Source organism: Scomber scombrus, chromosome 16 (assembly GCF_963691925.1).
Source record: "Scomber scombrus chromosome 16, fScoSco1.1, whole genome shotgun sequence".
NCBI classification, from domain to species: Eukaryota; Metazoa; Chordata; class Actinopteri; order Scombriformes; family Scombridae; genus Scomber; species Scomber scombrus.
The window spans coordinates 8,302,139-8,323,875 of record NC_084985.1 but is presented as its reverse complement, the minus strand read 5'-3'; the positions used below and the strand labels follow the sequence as shown (position 1 = coordinate 8,323,875).

At 39.6% G+C, this 21,737-nt stretch overlaps 2 protein-coding genes across 2 annotated transcripts in view; both read left to right on the top strand.

Moving 5' to 3' along the window:
• Positions 1 to 21,737, top strand: part of sdc2 (syndecan 2) — a 401,227-nt gene that overhangs the window by 283,005 nt on the left and 96,485 nt on the right. The gene's annotated exons all lie outside the window — the stretch shown is intronic.
• Positions 1 to 21,737, top strand: part of samd12 (sterile alpha motif domain containing 12) — a 46,666-nt gene that overhangs the window by 8,614 nt on the left and 16,315 nt on the right. The window contains exons 2-3 of the mRNA XM_062436453.1: positions 11,732 to 11,946; positions 20,565 to 20,694. Of these exons, the coding sequence (XP_062292437.1) occupies positions 11,732 to 11,946; positions 20,565 to 20,694 (345 nt within the window). The remainder of the gene's footprint in view (positions 1 to 11,731; positions 11,947 to 20,564; positions 20,695 to 21,737) is intronic.

The following is a 21,737-nucleotide window of genomic DNA, read 5'->3' as shown; positions in this document are numbered from 1 at the left end:
CCATTATAAAGCACTCCCAGGCCTTTGTGCGTCTGTCTTCCCTGTCACAAGTGACTTTGGCCCTTTTGTGAATATTCTGCACCACTTGTCACCCTGTTGTGTCGAGGTGAGAAACTTGGCAGTGTGTCAGCTCCATTCTCTGATGACCATGAAGTTCTCTGAGCTCAGTTCTGCTGACTGATTGAAGCTGCTGAACTAAGACAGTTTGTGTGTCACGGATATTACTGTGGGCACAGATGGAGGGAGTCAATGTCAGGTGAAGACGGTCATTATGGGCCGCGGTTACGCTGTGCTGCAGAGTCAGTTCTTTTAGGATGGAACAGATACCTTAGTTTTGGACAGGCTTAATGTTTGTTTAGACGACTTTTATGAGAAGATATTTTGCCCTTATATACACTACAGTATATATATAGAGAGAGAGCTACGGGGAACAAATTAAAGGAAAAACCAACATAATTGTCTTAGTAAGGTGTTGGGTCACCACGTGCCACTATAACAACTTCAATACACCTTGGCAATGATTGTTGCTATCCCTCTACTGAAGGGATGAACACCATTCTTCCAAAAGATATTCCTTCATTTGGTGCTTTGATGATTGTGGTGCAGGGTGCTGTCAAACACATTGGTCCAAAATCTGCCGTAGGTGATCAACTGGGTTGGGATCTGAGATCTGGTGACTATGAAGGCCATAGCATATGATTCACATCATTTTCATACTCAGTGATATTCAGTGACCCTGAGTACCCTTTGGATGAGGGCGCTGTCATCCTGGAAGAGACCACTCCCATCAGGATAGAAATGTTTAAGAACGTTTAGATAAAACGGTGATCACTTGGAACTATTTTGTATTGATTTGCAGTGAACCTTCCCTTAAACGGGACAAGTGATCCCAAACCATGGCTGTAAAATCCCCCCAACAGCATAACAGAGCTACCAGAATCGAAACCGTTTTTCTGTATGTAAGTTTGTTGTGTCCTGACTTGAATGGTCTTGCCATCTAAACTCCTATACAGCAGTGGCGGCCGGTCAATGCGGGGCGCTGGGGCGCCGCCCCCATCAAATATCTGGCCAAAATCTACTTAAACATATTAAACATAAATGAATTAGATAATGCTAAATAATTATGAAATAAATAGTATTAGTTAGCAAGATGGTCCTGTTAGCCTCTAAGCACCTGTCATCATTCATTATAAATCGATTCCAAATGGTATTTTATTAATTTCTATATGTACTTCCTGTATGCGGGGCGCCGGACTAATGGAAGTCAATGCAAGCCCTCAAACTTTTGACAAGCATGTGACCTGATGCTGCTCTCTCATTGGCCTGCGTCCAGTTTCCCACGGGGCACAGCTCAGTGCGCCCCGGACACGCCCACTTTTATTGGCAGCGAATTGTTGTTGTTTCATGTTTTTTAATCTACTGTGATTGGACAGTTCCGGCTGTCATTCACGCCTTCCCGTCAGCTGCTGTCACCCAAACTCCTGCTGACGGTAGGTTCAGGAGATGACGTTAAAGTGGAGCCGCGGAAATTAAAGAAGATTATTTTGTAATTTCTCTACAAAAACCTAATTTCACAAGACTTTCACTAGAAGAGAGAAAGAGGATAAAGCAGCAGCAGGTGATGGAGGAGCTGAGAGTATCTCCCTCTGCTGTTATGATAAACGGAGCTGGCTAGCTGGATGCAGTGTGAGTTATTCCTTTTTTTGCCTTATCTGTTTGCTGTTTCAAAGTGTCAGCACCGAAACGTTGTGGACAACGACAGGGGAACGAGACCTAAAACATCTCTCTGAAAAAAATCAAACAGAAAGCTGCAGCCATCGAGACAATAGCATGGAGCTAAGTTGTTTTTAGCAGACTTAGCATTGCTGAGCTCTTTCTGCAGCTGTTTCACCACATCTGGCCACATGTAGACCCCTGCTATGCCAAGCTCCAGAAGAGGAACATAGATTCAGTCAGTGGCTGCATCCAGCAGCTCCAACAGGACATATAAAAGATCAGGTAGTAGCTGCATTGCTGTTATTAATATTGTAAAGTGTTAAAAAATACTTTATAAAAGACATAACTATGAAGTGTAAAAACTAAAATGCATAAATGCAGGATAAGAAATGATGGAAGTAATTTTGACTATTACAGTTGATTTGGGTACATTTCATTATTAAAATAAGTTAAATAAATTATGCCTAATCACAGCAGTGTATAGTGCTTAATGCGCCATCTATTGTCATGTTTAGGTATTGCAACAACTAACAGATTACAGTGAAATCAGGACTGAAGACACAATAACTAAAATATAGGTGGTGTCTCTTTTTAAGCATATTACCTTATTGGTAACTCTGCTTTAACTGCTAGTATCTTTAAGTGATGTGGGTGAAATGGGCATTTTATCATGTCTGGTTATAATTTTTTATTCCTCTCTCTGTGGGTCAGAGATACCATACTGGGACAAACCAGGGGACATTATAGTGTGTTGTGTTGTTTTTAGATTAGTTTTTCTTTCTTATTTATATTTTTTTTGCTGCGGTATGAAGTGGTGCTACGGCTTATTTGACACTAACCCTAGGACCACCAACCATCAAACTGCGCCCCCCCAAACATTTTTGTCACCAGCCGCCATTGCTATACAGCATATAAAAGTTTAGATGGCAAGACCATTCAAGTCAGGATACAACAAAATTATCTCAAGTGTCAAAACTAGATGCTAACAAGTGTTCTCATCCGCTTACTGCAGTGCTTCAGATTATTTGAAAGCAGCTTGATGACAGTCTGGAATTACTTTAAAGTGACAACGAAAAACAGTCAAATCGTCAATTTTAATTCTTACAATGCAAATGTTTTGAGGAGTGGTGGCAGCAGAGTGCTTATTACAACACTACTAATTTAATCAGGCACTTGAAGGAAAGACAACGTGATTGGGTACAACAAGTGCTGAAATCTGCTCAGACAAAATTTTAAGCAACAAATGTGAAGGGATGTTTTGTTTTTCTATTAATTACAAAAAAGGCTGGTGCTGTAACAAAAAAAACAAGACTGTGTTATGTCATGTTGTATTCACAAATTTGTATGGTTTGCATCAATGCTTTGTAAGAAGGTTTCTCATCTGTATTATATTATGGAGTATTGTCATTGTGATACTGAGATACCGAGGACCTCATATTGGCTTATGGTTAACTGATAGTGGACCCAAATGCGTGCCATAATCAGAGGCATAAAGTTCAGGTAAAAGCAAAGGTTTACTGTGTCAATGAGCAACAGACATTCACAGCTCAGGCAACCGGCACAAAAAGGGCAAAGCAAGCAGGGAAAGGGAGTTGAAAAGGGCAGGCAAATGGGCATAAAAAATCAGGCAGGGATGAACTAGACAGCTGGACTGCGAGGCTGGGTTGCATAATAGGGGCATAAAGGCGATAGACCTGGCAGGCAACGATGGAGAGGAGAGGGTAAAAAAAAAAAAAAGGCTAAATCTAAATGTGCAGACTTGCAGGCCTAATGGGCTCTTCCCCAGGACATCCCTGATACCTATAGGACTCTCCGAATTCACCAAAGCCACAAGCAGACTTTTTGAAAACTTCTAGAGAGTTCACTTGGAGTTCAGATTTCTTTAAGAGTTCACTTGAAAGGTGATCCATAGTTTCTAACAATATAGGTGCTGTGATGTGAAAATAAAGGAATAATAATCACAATAAAAATGTTTATTTCCCTTTAGAGGGCATTGTATTGTTTGATATTGCATAAAGTAGACACAATTTCAATTTGGCTGTTTATAACGCTGTGCAAAGGTTGGTTTTCCTTCACATGTGATGTCATGGCGATCCTCTGATCACAGCCTACCAGTGTTATTAGCAGTGTTAATCCCAGCAAACAGGGGACCTCACTGGAACATTCAGGGGGCTACAGGATGTAAAGGAAACTTAATTTTGTTTGTTGGGCAGCAGCAGTAAAAGGACATTTCTATCTTGGTTATAGTGCGTTGAACCGTTCAAGCGAAAACTTTGAGATTTGGGTGACAGGGTCAAGAATTTCAATTCATATCAATGGAAATTATTGTGATCTGAAGTGTTAGCAGTTAGCATATCATCCTCTCATAAGACAGCTCTTTTGCAAACTTGATGATGGTGAACATGTCACAACAGGTATTACAATAGTCTGTGAGAGTTGAGTCTGCAATTCACCATAAATGTGGCATCTAAACAGGCTGAAAACGATCATGAACAATATTTGTGTTTTGAATTGTTGCTTTGACAATAAGTTTGTGATTAGTGCTATATTTAAAGTTGCTGATACAAACTTCACAATAGGAAAAAGGTGGAAGGTTCAAAAGATATACAGTATAGCAGACTTTCTTGCATTGTTGAGACCCAGAGAAATCTGAAACTTTCCACTTAATCTGCTTTGGTTCCTGTTGTGGTTGCCAATAGAGGAAGTTTGTGTTTCTTATCAAATATTTATAGATGTTACTCAACTCCAAATTAAGACAGTCTATTTTTGCAGTCCTTTTACTGTGTGCCTTTGAAGCAGAGCACGTTAACAGCTTTATGCCTGGGATACATGCTTCATGGTGAGCCAGAGTGAACAGTAGTTATATTTAGCCCATATGTGTTTGTGCTGTAAAGTGGGTCATTTCGCTCTGTCTTTTTCTTTCTAGCTCTGTCTCACTGACTTATTTTGCCTGTCTTTCTCATTCTCACTTTTCTATCTCCTTGCAACTTTTTTTCTTTTCATCCTCTCTTACTTTATCTCACTTCTTTTTTATCCTCCCTCGCTCTCTACAGCTGAGAAATGTTCAAAGCTGAACACATCTGCGCCTGCTTGACACAGGACCAACCAATCATAGCTGATCAAGCCCCAGGGTTGTAAAGGGCGGTCTGTGAAGTTTGAGCACAGTTAACTTTTGATAGGATGTCAGGGTGAATTAAGATCCCCACAGAGAGTCTAGCTGGCTGGCCAACTCGTTACATGACTTTACTTTGATAGTCCACCGTGCAGTCAATCCTCATTGTCTTAACAGCCAACAGAATGAACAGATAAGCTCGCCTAATCAGTACATGAAGCAAAAAGGAAATGTGCACAAATGCCATAAAACATATTTTAAGGCTTTTAAATGAACACTTTTGCTTGTGTGTTTCATATCTTAATTATATCCTGCCCCAATGTTGTAGTAATTGCACTAGCTTTTTGAATTGGTTATTACCAATCAGTTCTGATTAGTGAGATTCATGTATAGACTTTGTATGCGTTAATGAATTTACTAAAGCCAGCAGGCCTAAAAGTACCCCGACAAAAAATTCCTGCAGATGTCATGTCTTATTAGTAATGGGTCATTACATGTGTATTACCAGACTAAGCTTATGCAACAGTTTCAAATTTAACCCCTGTTGCACCAACCTGCTAGCATGCAAAGAGGACATTGTTGGGTAATTGGGTCTTAAATAAAACAGCTCTATTATTCTACTATGTTTGACAGAAAATGAGGGAAAGCCTAAGAAATTGGTATTTCACTTGCAGCTGTTTGAGTTTTTAGCCCACTAATGAAGCATATTGTTGTAACAAATTCATACAGCTTTATGCTTTTGCGTGTAGCAACAATAGGTTTTAGCCCCCTGAATGTTCTGTGCTGTAAATGTTACCTGAGGTCACCTATGCTTCTGGAATCTAATTGCAGAGCAGACTCATACATTTTTCTGTTGCAGGAAAAGCCGTAAAAGGCAGGTCTATGAATGACTTATGGATCAGTTAAGGTAACAGAGTGATGGCCTACTTACTTCGGTGTTTGAAACAGAAACACCTTATCCGTGTGCTACATGAAGTGGAATACTTTGTTGGCTTACATAACTTGAGTGCTCTCATTCCTTTGAAAACTGATACACACAATGTATGAGGCACTGTGAAAAACCCTCTGTAAGTACAGTAGACTTTAGATATGTGCAACATGTAGCTGGAAAGAATTACACTTCAGGTTTTGTTGTAGAGCAGGAAGCATGTCAAATTTTACGTATAATTTCTCTCTGAGCAGAACATAACATTACTGTACCTTGTTTAAATCTGACCTTTGTATCTGCAGCGCCGCTTAGACTCATGGACTTTACTCCTTCAAAGATTATTCTTTGAGCAACACAATTAACTCCATATTGCAATAATGGCTGTTCACTGGCCATAAATGAATGAAAGGAAACAACATTAATGTAATAGATAAAGACAAAATGAACCAAGAAGGCCAGCATCGTTTCATTTCTAATTTAACAACTATTTAATCAAACAAAATTAACAATTTAACACAATTACAAAAACAACTGTTTGTGCTTGACAGTTTTTGATTCTTGGTGTATGGTACCCTAAAAGTATTGAGGTTTGATACTGAGCCCTAACAAGTGCCTTTAATGGTCATCTCTACAGAGGGTTGTAAATAAATCATTAGTCTCAAAATAAGATCCCATGGGAGATTTTTGTTCTAAGGTTTAAAAAAAGAATAGACAAGAAGAGATCATCCCTACAGTACATGCATCTCCCAAATTTAATCTCAAAGAGCAGCAAGCTCATCCTACAGGCTCTTGTCCAAAACATCCTTTGCTGCAGACGATGTGCTTCTCTCCTTGTCCCTTCCCTTCAAAGATATTCTAATTAGTACTTTAGCAAGCGTGTAACAAGGATCTGACTGTGTCTTCTGTCCCTTACTGATGGAAACACTCTTTCCAAGGTCCTCAGGGTAGACAGCTGAACAGACACATTTCTCTCTCACATTCACACACTCTTCTCACATTTTTTGTAATGTGGAGTGCAGTGGATGGGCTCATTTGACACCCCATGTAGATTTGCTAAGTTTGCTCACTTTCTCAGAGCAGACTTGTTAAGAATCTGCAATTGCATGAAGTGTTAGGAGGGCATTTTTACAGTTTGTGTGAGCATCTTTGTCCGTTCATGCAGGCGCAGGTTTGTGTACAAGTGTACATATGTGTACCAATGTGGATGCATGCAAATCTGTGCATGCGTGCATTTGTGTGCATGCATCTGTGAGCTGATTGGAGACATGACAGATGGAGGAAGCTGACCAGCTCTGTGAAAAATATGTGCCAATCACACAGTTAATTATTCCTAAACTGCTTGGTTATTTTCAGTGTTTTTTCTTTTCATCCATGTGAGAGAGACTGATTTCTGATTCAGCTCCAAACCACTGTTAACATATAAAGAGAGTAACAGCTGACTGAAATGTCATTTTGCTGAGATCCTGCCAGTTTTGGTGCCAGACCACCTCTTCATATTCCCAAGAGTGTCTGTTGGCACAGTTGGTTCGATTCAGGAATGAATGCACCCACGTCCTTCCTGTCCTGGTTTTTGCCTAATAGTGGATTGTGATTAGCTCCACCTTTTGCTAAACGTCCTGGAAGCAGGCAAAGGAACAAAGGACTCATAGCTGCAGTGCAGAGTTGTTACAGTCTCCACAGTCATCTGGCCTGGCTTACCCTGGCCTCTTTCTCCAGGCTTTGTTTCTGGGTCATACAGTTGATTCTATTCACAAACAATTCATTCTGCTCCACTTTGAGAGTCAGCCAAAGAGAAACAGATCACTATGAGCCTGAGCGCCCACACAGAGCAAACTTCACTTTTGATTATGGACCCACTACTCGTTTCTCTGAGTCTGCACTCGCTGTGAAACAGTCTGTGGAACTTCTCTGGTTCTCACAGTTTGAAATATGCATTTTATTTTGCAGCTGTGTTTCAGCCATGGGTGTGGTTTTGGGGAAAGACAGAGAGACACATCAGCCCCAATAACTTTATACCAATCATTTGTCTCCCTCAATTAACTTTATCACATGCTCAGAATAGAAATGTAACCCGACTACCATATTCAACAATCTAACTTCTTAAAACATATCTCAGTATTTTCTAAATTAATTTCATTCTTTCTATATGACTTGATAATAATTAGAATTAACTTTATTTATATAGCAACTTTTAAAACACAGAAAGTGCTTAACAAGAAAAAACAGAACACATTTGAAAAACACAATGAATTAAGAGCCATAAAAAATGACAAATCGACAAAGTGATACCTAAATTGGCTGCAAGCAGACCAAATTATGTTGTTATTGTACAGTATTGCAAAAAGGCAGATTGTTCTTAATATGATTCTGATGAACATTATGATTTAGATGATAGCAGAAGAATGTCTGAGATTCAAATCTGGTCTGGATGTTTCTTTTTTTTTACAATACTAATTTGGCCCAGAATCCTTGTGTAGACATAAATGATAGATATGATTAAGCTGACTACATGCTCCTCACACACGCAGACATACAGTGTTCTTGGTGGCTGGTATTTTTTCAAATTCAATTGGTTGGTAATGCCTTCTTGTTCAAAACCATGTACAGTAATTAAGAGAGACAGAGTTATGTAAGACTAATCTAATTCTTTATAAATTTGCCTCTCAATAATAGGAGTGCATTTGGCTGTGCTAGCATGGCGCCGTTCCTTAACATTGCTATGTGCGCTCCATTAATTTTCTCCCCTCATTTCCCCCCTGTTTTACAGAATCTCATTGAGAGAAAAAAAGGGAGTGGGAGAAAGGCTGACATCCTCCCTCATCTATCTCTCTTCCCTCTGGATGCTTGCACAGCGCATGTCAGGGAGGAGAGAGGGAAGAATGTAATGGTGCTATTTATAGTAACTGTTGCCGATTTAAAAAAAATAGCATTTCTCTATATCCTAGCCCCCTATCCACCCACCCCTCTTCCCTTTTAAAGGAGAGCAATTCAACTGTCCTTCCTCTCTTTGCTGTCTTTCTCTGCTTCCCTAACCCCTCTCATCATCTTGTCATCCATCTCTCTATCTCTTTAGTCGCTTGTACCATTGTTCAGAAGCTTTTAGCAGAGGATGTATAATTCATTTCTCCTCCAGAGTGGTTGCACACTACACCGTGAGGAGAAGAGGGGAAACAGTGAGTCAGGAGGAGAGAAGAGGGGAATAAAGAGCGAGGGGAGGCAGTGAGAGGGAGCCATGCTTCGTGCCACGCATCTCAAGTTGGCTTTGTTCAAAACGTGGGCCACTCATGTATATTCTCTCTGTGTGTTTCAAACTGGGCATCTCAAGGCTTCTCCTGGTCCTTAAAAGAGATCAAAAGAAAGCAGGTCTGCAACTGTATGTTTGTGATATTATTTTATAATGAACTGTTGTCCAGAGTGTCTCACTTCCATTGATTCTGTATACCCTTTAAAAACTTGCAGAGAAAAGTACATGAGTAAGAGCCTTGCTGTATGACATTGCTTTTAATATTTGGACATTTTGCTGACTTACAGAGAGTTCAGTAATAGGAGAAGTGTGCAATCCTTCATCTCCAGTTTGTGTCAGCCAAACAGAAACTTGTGCAGGCTTTCTGACAGAATGTAAAACAAATAGTCCCTGGAATAATCAATGAAAGCAAGTGTTTTTAAATCTGTGGCTTTACCATTTTCATTGCAACTTTGAGAGGAGGGCGTGATTGAAGATGATAGTTTACTGAAATATATATACTGCTTTGCCTTCCCAGGTGTACAGCCTGTCAGAGGAGGAGGACAAGACCACCTACAGTACAGTAGCTTTCGCAGTCCCGCTGCTGTCGTATGAGATAACAGCGCAGATGTTGCTGCTGGTGTTATTGACTTGTTTCAATTCACTCTGCACTGTGTCAGAGTTGTTGTAATTGCTCAGTGACAGTGGCCTGAAATAAGCTCTTAATTGGCTGTTTTCCTGGTTTTGCTGGCCTGCCAACTAGCAGATTGAAAAATTTGTTCGGCTGATATATGACTGTCATCTTTTTAATCCAAGCCAAGCAGCAATTTGTTCATGAGGGATATCAGGGGCATTTAAACATGTATTTGTCTTAGGCATTTGTCACATTCATTTCCTGTAATAGCATGTGCTTGTAACATGTCAAACTACACTTTAAGCATTTTGTTATATAGACTGGTAATGTCTGTCTTACTTCAAGTATGCATCTGTGTGCTTTTCTCGCAGATTTCATCTATATTATTTTTCGACTTCATTCTCAGGTTTCTTCTTTTAGCCCATTAAGCAAAGCAGAATGTGCAGCTTTTGAAAAAATTGCTTTGACCTTTAATCCACTGCTGCAGGAGAAGCTGAAGCAGCCTTCAGGTGTGATGAAAGGGTGTTTGGTTTCCATTCCACATAAATGAGCCGCCTGTGTTTTTAGAAAAAGTGGGCAGATTGCATGATGACAAATGGCCTATTTCGGTGACACCTCACAACTCACTGCTAGCTGTCGTCTCTGTGTTTGCATCACTGCCTGATGAGACTAAAATAGTGCCAGAGCCTGACACTTCCTAAGAAAAACTAAACTAAAAATAAGCAGTTCATGGAGAAAATGGAAAGGTAGTACAATGAGAAGTAATACAAGCCTTCTTCTTATATGTGAGTTTTGTCCTTCATCTCCTCAAAGCTCCAGTCTATAATATACAGCGTCTGCTGAATCATAATCAAGCCTACCTGAATATGAATTGATTCAGTGGATTTACAACACCTCTTCACTTTCAACTCAACAGGCTTGAGTCTGGCTGCCAATATGTGTCAGCCACAAAACATAAAACATGGATTTTACATGGATCTATAGCTGTAAAAATGTTCATCTCTCATCAAGCCCTGCAGCTTTTTAAAATTCTAATAAAACAGCAATCAGTTTCCCCAGAAAAGACACTTCTCTTGGGCTGAAGATGATACCTCCTGCTGTAGTGCTCAGTTATCATTCTTGGGTCATTAATTCATACAGAAAATACTTTTTTGTCCTTTTTTTTGTGTACAGTTAAACTCAGGTATAAGATGCAATAATTCTGTCTTGTGCATTGCAAGCAATTAAAAGTGCAAACTTCATGCAATCTATGCAAACACATGTATTGTAGATTTGATAATTATACATGTCTCAAGCTGTGTCCCCATTCCATATGCATGATAATTCTGGGTTTAGTTTACACTGAAAGCATGAACATTTTATAATAATACATTCCCTTAATTGTTTTGTGTGTTTCTGGTAGACAGCACTGTCTCACATCAGTGTTCAACAGAAATGGAGTATAGACGCTTACGGCCGACTATACAAAACCTAAAATAATGTTTTAAAAATCACATAGCTTTCTCTTAAGACCCAGTTAAAATGACTTTATCTCTCAGTACACATGTTGTATAATTCACTGTTAATATATACAGTAAAGCAATTCTTGTATAGTAACTGCAAAAACAGTATACCATGTTAAACATTGTTCAGTATTAGTATGGTTTCAGTTACTACTCCTCCACCATGTAATATTATCTGGCGCCATCTAGTGGATCCTATGCAGTGTAGCATTTCAACATGCTCACAGAAGGACATTTCATCAGTATACCAAATAGTTGGGCAACAGTTAGAAAGCAGCTTTTTTTTTTAAAAACATGCTCTTAAAATCCATACTATTAAGTGAATGATATAGTACTATTATGGAAGCAAAAAGTACTGAAAAGCAGGCATATTTAAGAATTTCTACAGTAAATCACAACCGCAATACACTTACTTTGCAGTTTTGGATGCAAAAGATTTACTCTTACTACCAAGTGCTAAATTAGTAATACTTTCAGAAAATATACTTGCATACTTCTTGTGTATGTGTCACATATCCCAGAGCATCTTTTTCTCTTTCTTCCCCTTCTTCTAATTCTGTCTCTTCTCTCTCTATCTCTGATCCCGTTATTTATTTTTGCCTTGTCACCCACACAGCTGTTCACTGCAACCTGAGCCAGAATGGCATCGACCACCAGATGTGCCCAGAAGACATGACATCACAGCTGGAGGAAGAGGAGGAGTCCGTGGACGCTGGGGCTGTGCTGCTGGACGACGACAGCCTGAGCTACCAGGACATCAGCCCTCCCATGTACCAGCGCCGCTCACCGCCACACCGCTCTGTCTCTGAATCTGAGCTGACACGGGTAATAGTTGATCCAACAGCACCCTTTACAGCTTCATTGTTAGTTAAATCCTAATAGATTGGAAATCAACTCATCTCAAATACTTTAACATCTTTTGATTTCCAGAGTAGACTAATCAACTCCAAATATCTGACAATAAAGAATCACCTCTTCTTAACACTCACACAGGAAAACTTGCTGTCCATTTATCTCAGTGACCCTCTACCACAGTGGCTTTTGTGATACTACGACTCAGTGGTTGTTCATTTAAGAATAGATCAGTAGAAGAGGACAGTTATTGACTCTACTGGTGCTTTAATGTTACACTCATTGGTGTCCTTCAAGTTAGACGAGTGGGCTTGTAACTGGAATAGTCAATTGCTGATAATGCATTGTCACTCTACTGGTCATTTCCTTCAGTGTGTTTTACACGATGGCAAAAACTGTTAAAATAAGAAATTTGCACCTGCAATGATAAACCCAACAATTTTGAGAGGGGCTGTACTATTGTTAATACTAAGTTTCAATCAATTACAGATAACATAAAATGTAAATAAACAAATTATTTAAAATCTATACTGATATAATAATTTCACAAACATGACCTTTGTATCTATAGCCTTTTTTTCCTCCTTCTTTTAAAAAAATAAATAAACGTAACATGTTTTTTGACCACTTGGGGGCAGCAGAACAATCTACTAATATTTACATATCCAGTGGGCATGGGGTAACATCGGCATTAATTTGGTGTCACGTTTTTGTCCGCCCAAAAATGTAAGTCCAATATTCACTCTGCTCTTTGCTCACTTTTGGTCTTTCCTGAAGGAAATACACTTTTTGAGCAGCATCACATTGCTAAAGTAGAGGAACACAGCTGCTAGCATGGCTGTAGGCAGTCTTGTTTCCACATTAGTCTCAGACTCGGACAAGAAATTCACACTGAGGGACACTTTTGCACAGCCTTAAAAACCCTATTATTTGTATCTAGCCTTGATTTTAGGGCTACATTCTTTGATTCGTTTACCAGCTGAGGAATAAGATGGACCTACTGAACATCAGCATGTTAGCTTTTGCTCAAAGCACCACTGTGCATTAGTAGAGCCTCACAGGTTTAAGCCTTTTTTCCACATTATTCTAAAAATATTCAGGGCCTCTTTTGCACTGTTTTTAACCCTTTCAGTTGTAACCTTGGTTTTAGAGCTACTTTCATTGATTGATTGATTTTTTTGCCATTTGAGACAGCAGTAAACATAGCATTGATACAGTATTATCACCTTATTAAGTTAATATGGTGAATGTGTTAGCAAACAATTACTTATTTACACATCCAGTGTGTCCAGTCACTCACTTTTTGTCTCCAGCAACTACTGATTTATTAGCTTTTTAGCAGCTAAATGATCCACAATATTCACAGGCTAGTTGCTAACTTGTCTACCATTTAGCACACAGTGGGTTTATAAATTGATATGTTTAAATAATTATAATTATTTAGTTTAATAATAAACTAATAATAAGTTTATAGGTTGAGTGATGAGACTGAACCAAAACAGTAAAGTTTCAGGCTACAAAATCACAACAGTGGGCTGAGCTACATATGTGAGCTATATATGCCTCAGTTGTAGATAGCAGCCGTAAACAACCTCCTAAACATGACCAAGTTAGCATTTAATGTTAGCTCAACCTCAGGCTAAATACGGCCTCACAGTGCTGCTAGCATGGCTTTATAGACTACAGCCTTATTTCCACATTGGTCTCCCTAAGACAAATAACTCATATTTAGGTCCTGCTTGCATTGTGGTGGTTTCATTTCTTTTATACCAGCCTTACTGCCTTACAGCCTTACTTAATGCTAAATTGATTGTGTTTGTGGTTAAATAACAAAAACAAGCTTGTGGTGTAATTTGACTGCATGCCACACATCATACTAATCAACCACCCACTCGAATAAAATAATCCCCTATGTTCCACACATGTACCTCTTAAATACAAACAAAGAAATTAACAGGGAATAAACGAGGAAAGACAAGCTGTTGTTTCAGGCTGCGTTTCAAACTCTTCCTCAGTGTTTCTGATAATAGATCAAAGGACCCATCATCAGCAAAGCAGAATAAATTCCTCACTTCATCTCCAGAAATAGACCCGTGGTTGGGACAGTGGGAGGAGACAAGAGTGATCACTGCTGACGGAAACACACTCTCGTATTCTCTTTTCTCTGTGTAAAAACTGTGGTAATCAGCTGTCAATCAGACCAAGTGGAAGCACTTTGAGTCAGACACGGTCCTCTGTGTAAACCCTGGATGAGCCTTTGAAATACCAGACAGACATCCAGGCCTTGGTTCGTTTAGTGCAAATACACACCACACACATACACATACAGCATATAGAGTGAAGATGCTCTTTTCTTTCTGGATTGTTCTGCAACTGTGTTTTATTTAAGTTAATATGTGGTGATTCTATGGGGGAAAAACCACAGTATTTGTAACTTGCCATGTGGTTGTGTGGGTATCCTAATGTAACTTTATATCACAGTGTTATTCTTTTTGAAGCCTGAATTGCATTATAGACCTAGAAGAAATGCTGTATTAGCTGAAATAATTTCACTGCATGAGCATTTGGTCTCACTGTCTTGTCTCTGGATTACATTTAAGAATTACTTTTTCTCTTTTGGGGGAAATTAAATAGATTAAGTACATAAAGACTGTAATTACATAGAATGGCAATCAGTTCTATCGTGAAATATAGCCATGGGGCCAAGTAATATTATTAAGTAATACTTACAAGGTTTGAAATTAGCCTAATTAAGAGCTAAATGGAAGTTTTCCTCATAGGACATATTAACTTCATTGTTAATCATAAAACTTTGTTTTTACTTCCGTGATCTAAATTGTTGTGCAGTATCTGGAACTGTGCACACGTCAAAGGGTTCAAATACTTACAGAAGAGATTAAAATTGATTTATTTTCTCTGCACATCGAGGTACACATCAAATAATACTTCACTGGTATATTTGTGACCAACTTCTGTTTCTTTTTATACTGCTGACATTATAACACCTGAGTTGGACATGTTTTCCTACAAAACGGTAGACATAAATTCAGATTTAAATCAGGGACCATCTGGTCAAACAATAAGTTAACACATTTTCTAGTTTGAACAGATGTGTGATACCAGCTTTTGACAGTTTTCAATGCTACTGATGAATTGCCAAGACCAAAAATGTATTAATGTTTGATACCCAGCAATATGCAATTCAAAATGTCTCCTCTGTGTTTTGGTGGGGGAACAACACAACATTTTTTCAGAATTGCTGACTTAAATAAAGGTATTCTAGTTATTATGTCAAACATATTCAAAGGACTGTGTTGTCATAGGAAAATCATACATTAGAGATCATTCATCTGGCTCTAATGAAGACTATAAGCACCTGGTTTAATGATCCCTCAGTTAACACCGAATAAATGTGAAGACTTAATAAATCCAGACCTTAATGTCTACCTGTGGAAGATATATTGCAGGTCATCTCAGTTCATCACATCAGCAGTGTTAGTTTTTAAATATTAGATTAAAGCTCAATCCTGCACCAAGGCTTAGCCATAGATTAAACATGAGGCATAAAACAGCCATTTAGACTCAGTGGATGGGTTTAACATCCATAGTAAATCAGCTCATCTCAGTCATAATCAATATCAAGCCCAAGGTGAATCTTCTTGTTTGGTGTTAACACGCTCTGGTATGCTTTATGGACCCTGCCGAATCCCAAGGTCAGGGACTGTGATGGGGTCGGACTCTTGTGTACTTTCTTTGATGTGCTTGAGTAAAGTTGGCTCTGCCTGTAAATCCAATTTCAAACAGAGGCTCCTTATGAAGGCTTATTAATTTATCCAGCATAGCGTGTTATTCTCTGTCAGCCATCCACAGCTCTCTGGACTCCACTCTACCCTGTCCATGCATACACGCACACACGCACACACACACACATATATCTCGGTTTCATCCCCATTCCTGTATGTAACAGATTAATTAATACAGGGAATTTTCATCTCTTGCCAGCTCTGGCTGAGAGAAATAGAGCGAGGCAGGAAGAAAGAAGGAAGGAAACGTAAGAGAGAGCATGCCAGAGCTGTTAATTAGCTGTGCGGTGCAGATAGGGCAGACGACAGGGCTCTGTGTCTCAAACAGCCATTCACTCAGTCAACATGGCACTAATGGCAGTGGTCCTCCTCCTCTCAGGTCTTTTCTGTCCAGTCACACTTAAAAGCAGGTGCAGTGTTCAGCTGTGGCACTAGAGGGTAGTATGTAACAGTGAATCTTACTGGTGTACTATCAAGGAAAGCAAAATAACAAAGTCTAATGCAACCTTGCAGTTTCCTTGATACTTTTAAAAATAAACAAAAGTTTTTGTGCAATATGTGTATTTAAGCTCAGAGCTTAATTTACATGGGCTGCAACAATTAGTCGACTAAATGATTAGTCGATTAATCAGCTATTAATCAACTATTTTGATTATTAATTCATTGTTTTAATCTTCTTTTAAAAGAAAAAAATACCACATATTTGTAGGTTCCAGCTTCTCAAATGTAAGAATATGATACTTTTCTTCGTCATGCATGATAATAAACTGAATATCTTCGGATTTTGTACCAAAAAAAGACAGAGTCAGAATATTCACCTTGGACTGTGAGAAATTATAACAGCCATATTCAAATATAGAGAGTACAAAATATATGCTACATAGTTAATATTAAAGGATATTACTCTATGACCTCCAACTATCTGAATCTGGATCACTGTGACATGTTTAATGCTTTAAGTTTAAGAAGTAAATGCAGTGAGTGCCTGGCATATTTCTTCTCTTCATTTCTCGCAGATTTCTCTCCTACATTCCCACTTTCACACCCTGATACACTGTTTCACAGCAGTTTTCTTTCGGTAACCGTCTACCCTAAATTGAAGTACTGCTGCTTCAGTCAAATTATACTTGACTCCAGTAGAGAAATTATGCACAATATTCAAAAGAGCAGCTAATTAAAGTTCCCTTTATTACTTTTAATAAAAAACTGCATTAGTTTTCCCTAATATTTCCTAACAAAATTAATTGAAAACATAAAGTAAGTGTCTCTGACTATGTAACTGACACCACTACCAAATTCGCTCCCTCAGCCACACGGTCTTTGTCTCTGGAATGCTTTTGAGTGCTTTCTAATTCCCAGCTCTCTTTGTATTCCTATACTGCCACAAAGAGGGGCATGTGATTGCCTCTAGATTAATTTAGCTGAGTACATTCATATTGGATCTTTAAATGCTTATCAGTGTTAGTGCGATTACATGGTTCATTATGTCTGTAATAGTTTTCCACTGTGGTCATTAATGTGTGGATGTTTATTCCAGACTTCAATTCATGTTAGGGTTGTGCGTTTTCCCAAGGCTTTATTCCTCGTCTTTTAATTTTTGAGGTTGTCCTTGCTCTGTTGCTAAGGTAACGTGAAGAATACCATGAGCTGCACTGGGCTTTCAGTTATCAATTAAAGCCAAGGACAGCGCAACACTGAACGCATGTTGGCACACATGGCAATTTAATATTTTTGTTTTTGTATGGCTGTGCTGAATGTGTGTATACATTGCATTCATATATTTCTCACAGAGTGGGTGTGTTTGTGTGCCTGTACTATACTGCACATGTGGATATACTGTATGTATAGCCATGCATGTGTGTGTCTCATGTACGTGCGTGTTCATATGTGTGCATGCCTGATCCCAGATGTATTCCACTCAGAAATAATGCGGGCTTCTTCTCTCACCCTTGTGCTGTCACTCAAATCTTTAATTGGCCCAGAGTCTCTTGAACACAGCTCTTTGAGCATGATTGTACTCCTGTTTTCTTCTCTCTGCTGTTTCCTCCCCGCCCTTTGGCTCTGCTGGCTGGCTGGCAGGCAGGAAGGCACCGGCTCACCTATTGTACCGTCCCCAAGAACACAACTATGGGCTAAATCAGTGCAGAATGTAAGACACAGATGGCCATTGACTCACAAATGGGTTCATGGAAAATGAGCGAGTCTCTTGTGTCAAACTCTGCTGAGTCCACTATGGAGCTTTTTCTACTTTCCCTCTTTATTCCTCCACTTCATCTGTCAGTCCAGCCGTCCTCCATACTCCCAGACTCCTCTCCTTTTTCTCCTGCTAGTTATACTCTCCCAAACTCCTCTTACTCACATACGCCCAAAACACACACACACACTCTCTCTCTTGCTTTCACTCTGTCCCTCACTCTTTCTCCATTTTGGCCTCCCTCTCTCTTTTGTCGCCTCAGGCTCCTAGTCGGGGTTAATTAGCATTGAGTTGAGTTGTGTTTAATGGTTAATGTGGTTTCTTCCTTCGATACCACTCCCCCTTTCCCCTCCTCCCTGCAGATTCAGCATCCACGCCAGCTGCCAAGCAATTGCATTAAGAGCGGTGGCCTAGCAAACCTGCCTACCTTCTCGGTTTGGCTGTCTGTCACTTCGCCTACCTGCAGGGGATGCACACCATATGCCTAAACCAGCATGTACATCTCCCCCAATTTCTCTTTCTCTCTAGAATGCTAGATATAGAGTGTGTGGGAAGGAGCAGTGGAGAGGCGTAGCGGAGAGAGCAACGTAGTACCATATAATAAGAAACAGGTGAGAAAGGGAGAGATGTGAAAGATGAGAGCTACAGTATGTGGGGAGAGCAAGTGAGAAAGACAATGTGACAGATCTGACAGGGACCGAACGGGATTGAATACGGGGGAGAGATGAGAGTTTGGGGGGGGGGGGGGTAGGAGAATGCAGGAGAAAGCAGAGGAAATGCTGCCAGCACCTGTTATTCTTCGTTCTTTGGGTGGAGAAGAGAAGGGTTTCCATTGCTATGCTTCACCACACGGCAGCCAGAGAGCAGGCTGAAGTGGAAGGGAGTGGATGTGAAATTTTAATCACCTCTCTCTGTTTGTAATTTTAGTAGCCCCTCAATCAAAATCAAAAGCATTGCCAGCACTTTCAAGAGTGATACTCTGGCAGGCTACCGCGCTGCCTGTTATTGAAGTATTTAAACTAAAATGGTATCTTTTAACCAGAGTACAGTGCAATACAGTGTGTGTATGTGTGTGTGTGTGTGTGTGTGTTACAAGCCTAACCCTGCAGTTGAATTAAAGCTTCACTCTCTGCCCACACTGATTACAACTAAATGGGAACTACCACAGCTTGAGGTTGAACCCAGTGCAGAAACATCTCAAAGTGCAACGCCACCAACGGCCACTAGGTTCTGCCTCCAACTGACTTAAAAAAGCGTCAACTTTTCTCTAGTCTTTTTTTTTTTTAACAAGTCATTATTGTCTTAATCACTACATTAAGGCCCTCTAATGACTGTGCAGGTGGTCCTTTCGGAAATTATCTTGACTGAGATTTGAAGTTGTATAGTTGGCTTTGATGGCTTCTCTGCAGGCGTTGATTGACAGCTGTGATTGACAGTTTGCTCACCTGCTGCTCTTCCCGGCTCTTGGACTCACACTTAGTCAGACTACTGTTGCAACATTTTAGTAAGTTTATATGTCTATGATACCTGCCCTGTTGGCACAATTTAGCTTAAGCAGGTAATGCAGATTAACTCAAGTGTGCACCAGATGGTGTTTTTAGTAAGATAGTGGTGTGTGTTTTTGGAGAACTCCTTATTTGGAAGGAAAATGGGGTCAACCAAAAGCCACACTGGCGTTGTGACTCTATGGTCTATAGGTTGGCTGGTCCACTACTTTGGTACAGAACATAATATCCCAACATCAAATGGATTGATTTATTGCCATGACATTTTGTACAAACATTCATCGTTCCCAGACAATAAAACTCAATGATTTGGGTGATCGCCTGAGTTTTATTCCAGTACCACCATGAGATTATATTTGTGATTTTGAGTGAAATGTCTCCAAGTGAAATTGTTGGAGAGATTCTCTGGAATTCTGTACATATATTTATGCCCCCCTTTGAGATGAATTGTAATAATGTTGGTGGTCCATTAACTTTACATCTAGCAACTCATAAATTCAAAATCTTCATGTAATACTTTGGTTATTCCACATCTGGAAATTATCTTTTAGGATTTGTTTTCAGTGAAAACTTCCCAGGGTACCTTAAGATTTTATTAATGTCTCATTATTGACTTTCCTAGCATTGTATGTCTTCTTTTTACTTTAAAAGACTAATACATTATTGATCCTTCAGGGAAAATGTTACATAGCAACCAGTAAATATTCTATGATGGAGTCAGTCAGGTGGAAGGCCAAACTATATAAAGGACTCCCATAATAGCACCTTGGCCAATCAGTGGAAAGCAATAACAGTGTACAGTATTTTATTGGATAGTTATTGCAGTCTTTAAATCATATGCTACGACCAAAATGTAGTGGTAGTTCACTCAGTGTGCACCAGTGTTTTATTAAAATATATATATATATATACTGTGCATCAGTGTTTTCCAAACAAGAACAGCAATGGAGCCACAGTGTATTAACAGTGTATTAACCCTGTAAAAAATGGGACTTATCCTGTACAACTACTTCAGAAGATGTCACAGTTCATTGATTCTAAAATGAAAATACAACCTGTGTAACAGTAATTTTATTTTGTTTGTCTCTGGAACAGCCAGGATATGTGAAGCTGTCCAAGCCGGTGGCCTTGTGGACCCAACAGGATGTGTGCAAATGGCTGAAGAAACACTGTCCCAATCAGCACCAGATCTACAGCGACTCCTTCAAACAACACGACATCACAGGTACGATTTGACACCCTCACTGGCCTGGACAGTGGGTGTCATGCAAGATGGTCATCATGCATTCTTCAATCAAACTGTCTGTTTGTTTTTTTCCATGCAAGCACAGCTGCAGCACTGCAAACTAGTGTTTACTTTTGTCTTTTTTATGTGAAGGTGAAGATGACATTATTAGCAAATTTGTCATGTCAGATTTGTGCACAAAAATAATCATATCAAAATGTCAACACATTTGAAGCTGACGCACTGCGTAAGGAGAAGAGTGTACCACATCAAGTGCTCTGTTGTTATTTTTTCACTTCTCATCTTGAAGAAGCCAGATCTCATTCATAACATCCCAGGTGTGCTCTGCACCCACTGCCACCTGCAGTCTTGCCACCCGGCCCACCCGTCTGTCCATCCCTCCTGTCCCACTGTCAGCGTTGCCACTGACAACAGTTGTCACGTCAATCATTTCCCTAACGAGGCTCTTCAAGGTCACCCCTGTGCTAACGACACTCCGGTCCGCATAGCAACAGACGACCGTTAATTGCTGTGCACTCTACCTCTCAGAGCACGACTGATCACATTAATATGTTTATTTGTTGCCATTGAGGACCTCCTCGACTCAGTGACTGGCTGGCAGGATAAATCGCTTGGCGGTCATGATGATTGGCATAATGACTCACGACTCACGCTCTTGTTTTACCCTTTGATGGATTTTGACTGTTATATGTTTGCATGGAGAGTTTGGAGATTTAGCATCCTTTGTTAAATGGTCTGGAAATCTGAATCTTGCTGTTTTGCACTTCAAGTTGCACATATATCTCATCAGTAGCGTAGAGATCTGGAGGAAACCCACAGTTCATTGCATGCTTGCTGAACCGCTGCTACATTTTGGATCCATCTCCAAGTAGAGAATTTAGTTTTGTTTTCCTTTATTTCTAGGGACAAGCACTGATGTGGTGCCAAATCACTTGTGAAAAACAAGTTGTTTGTTTTTTGAGTTTATTAATTTGGTTCTTATGTTCATATTAATATTATTTGCAGTACCAATTCAGATTTCA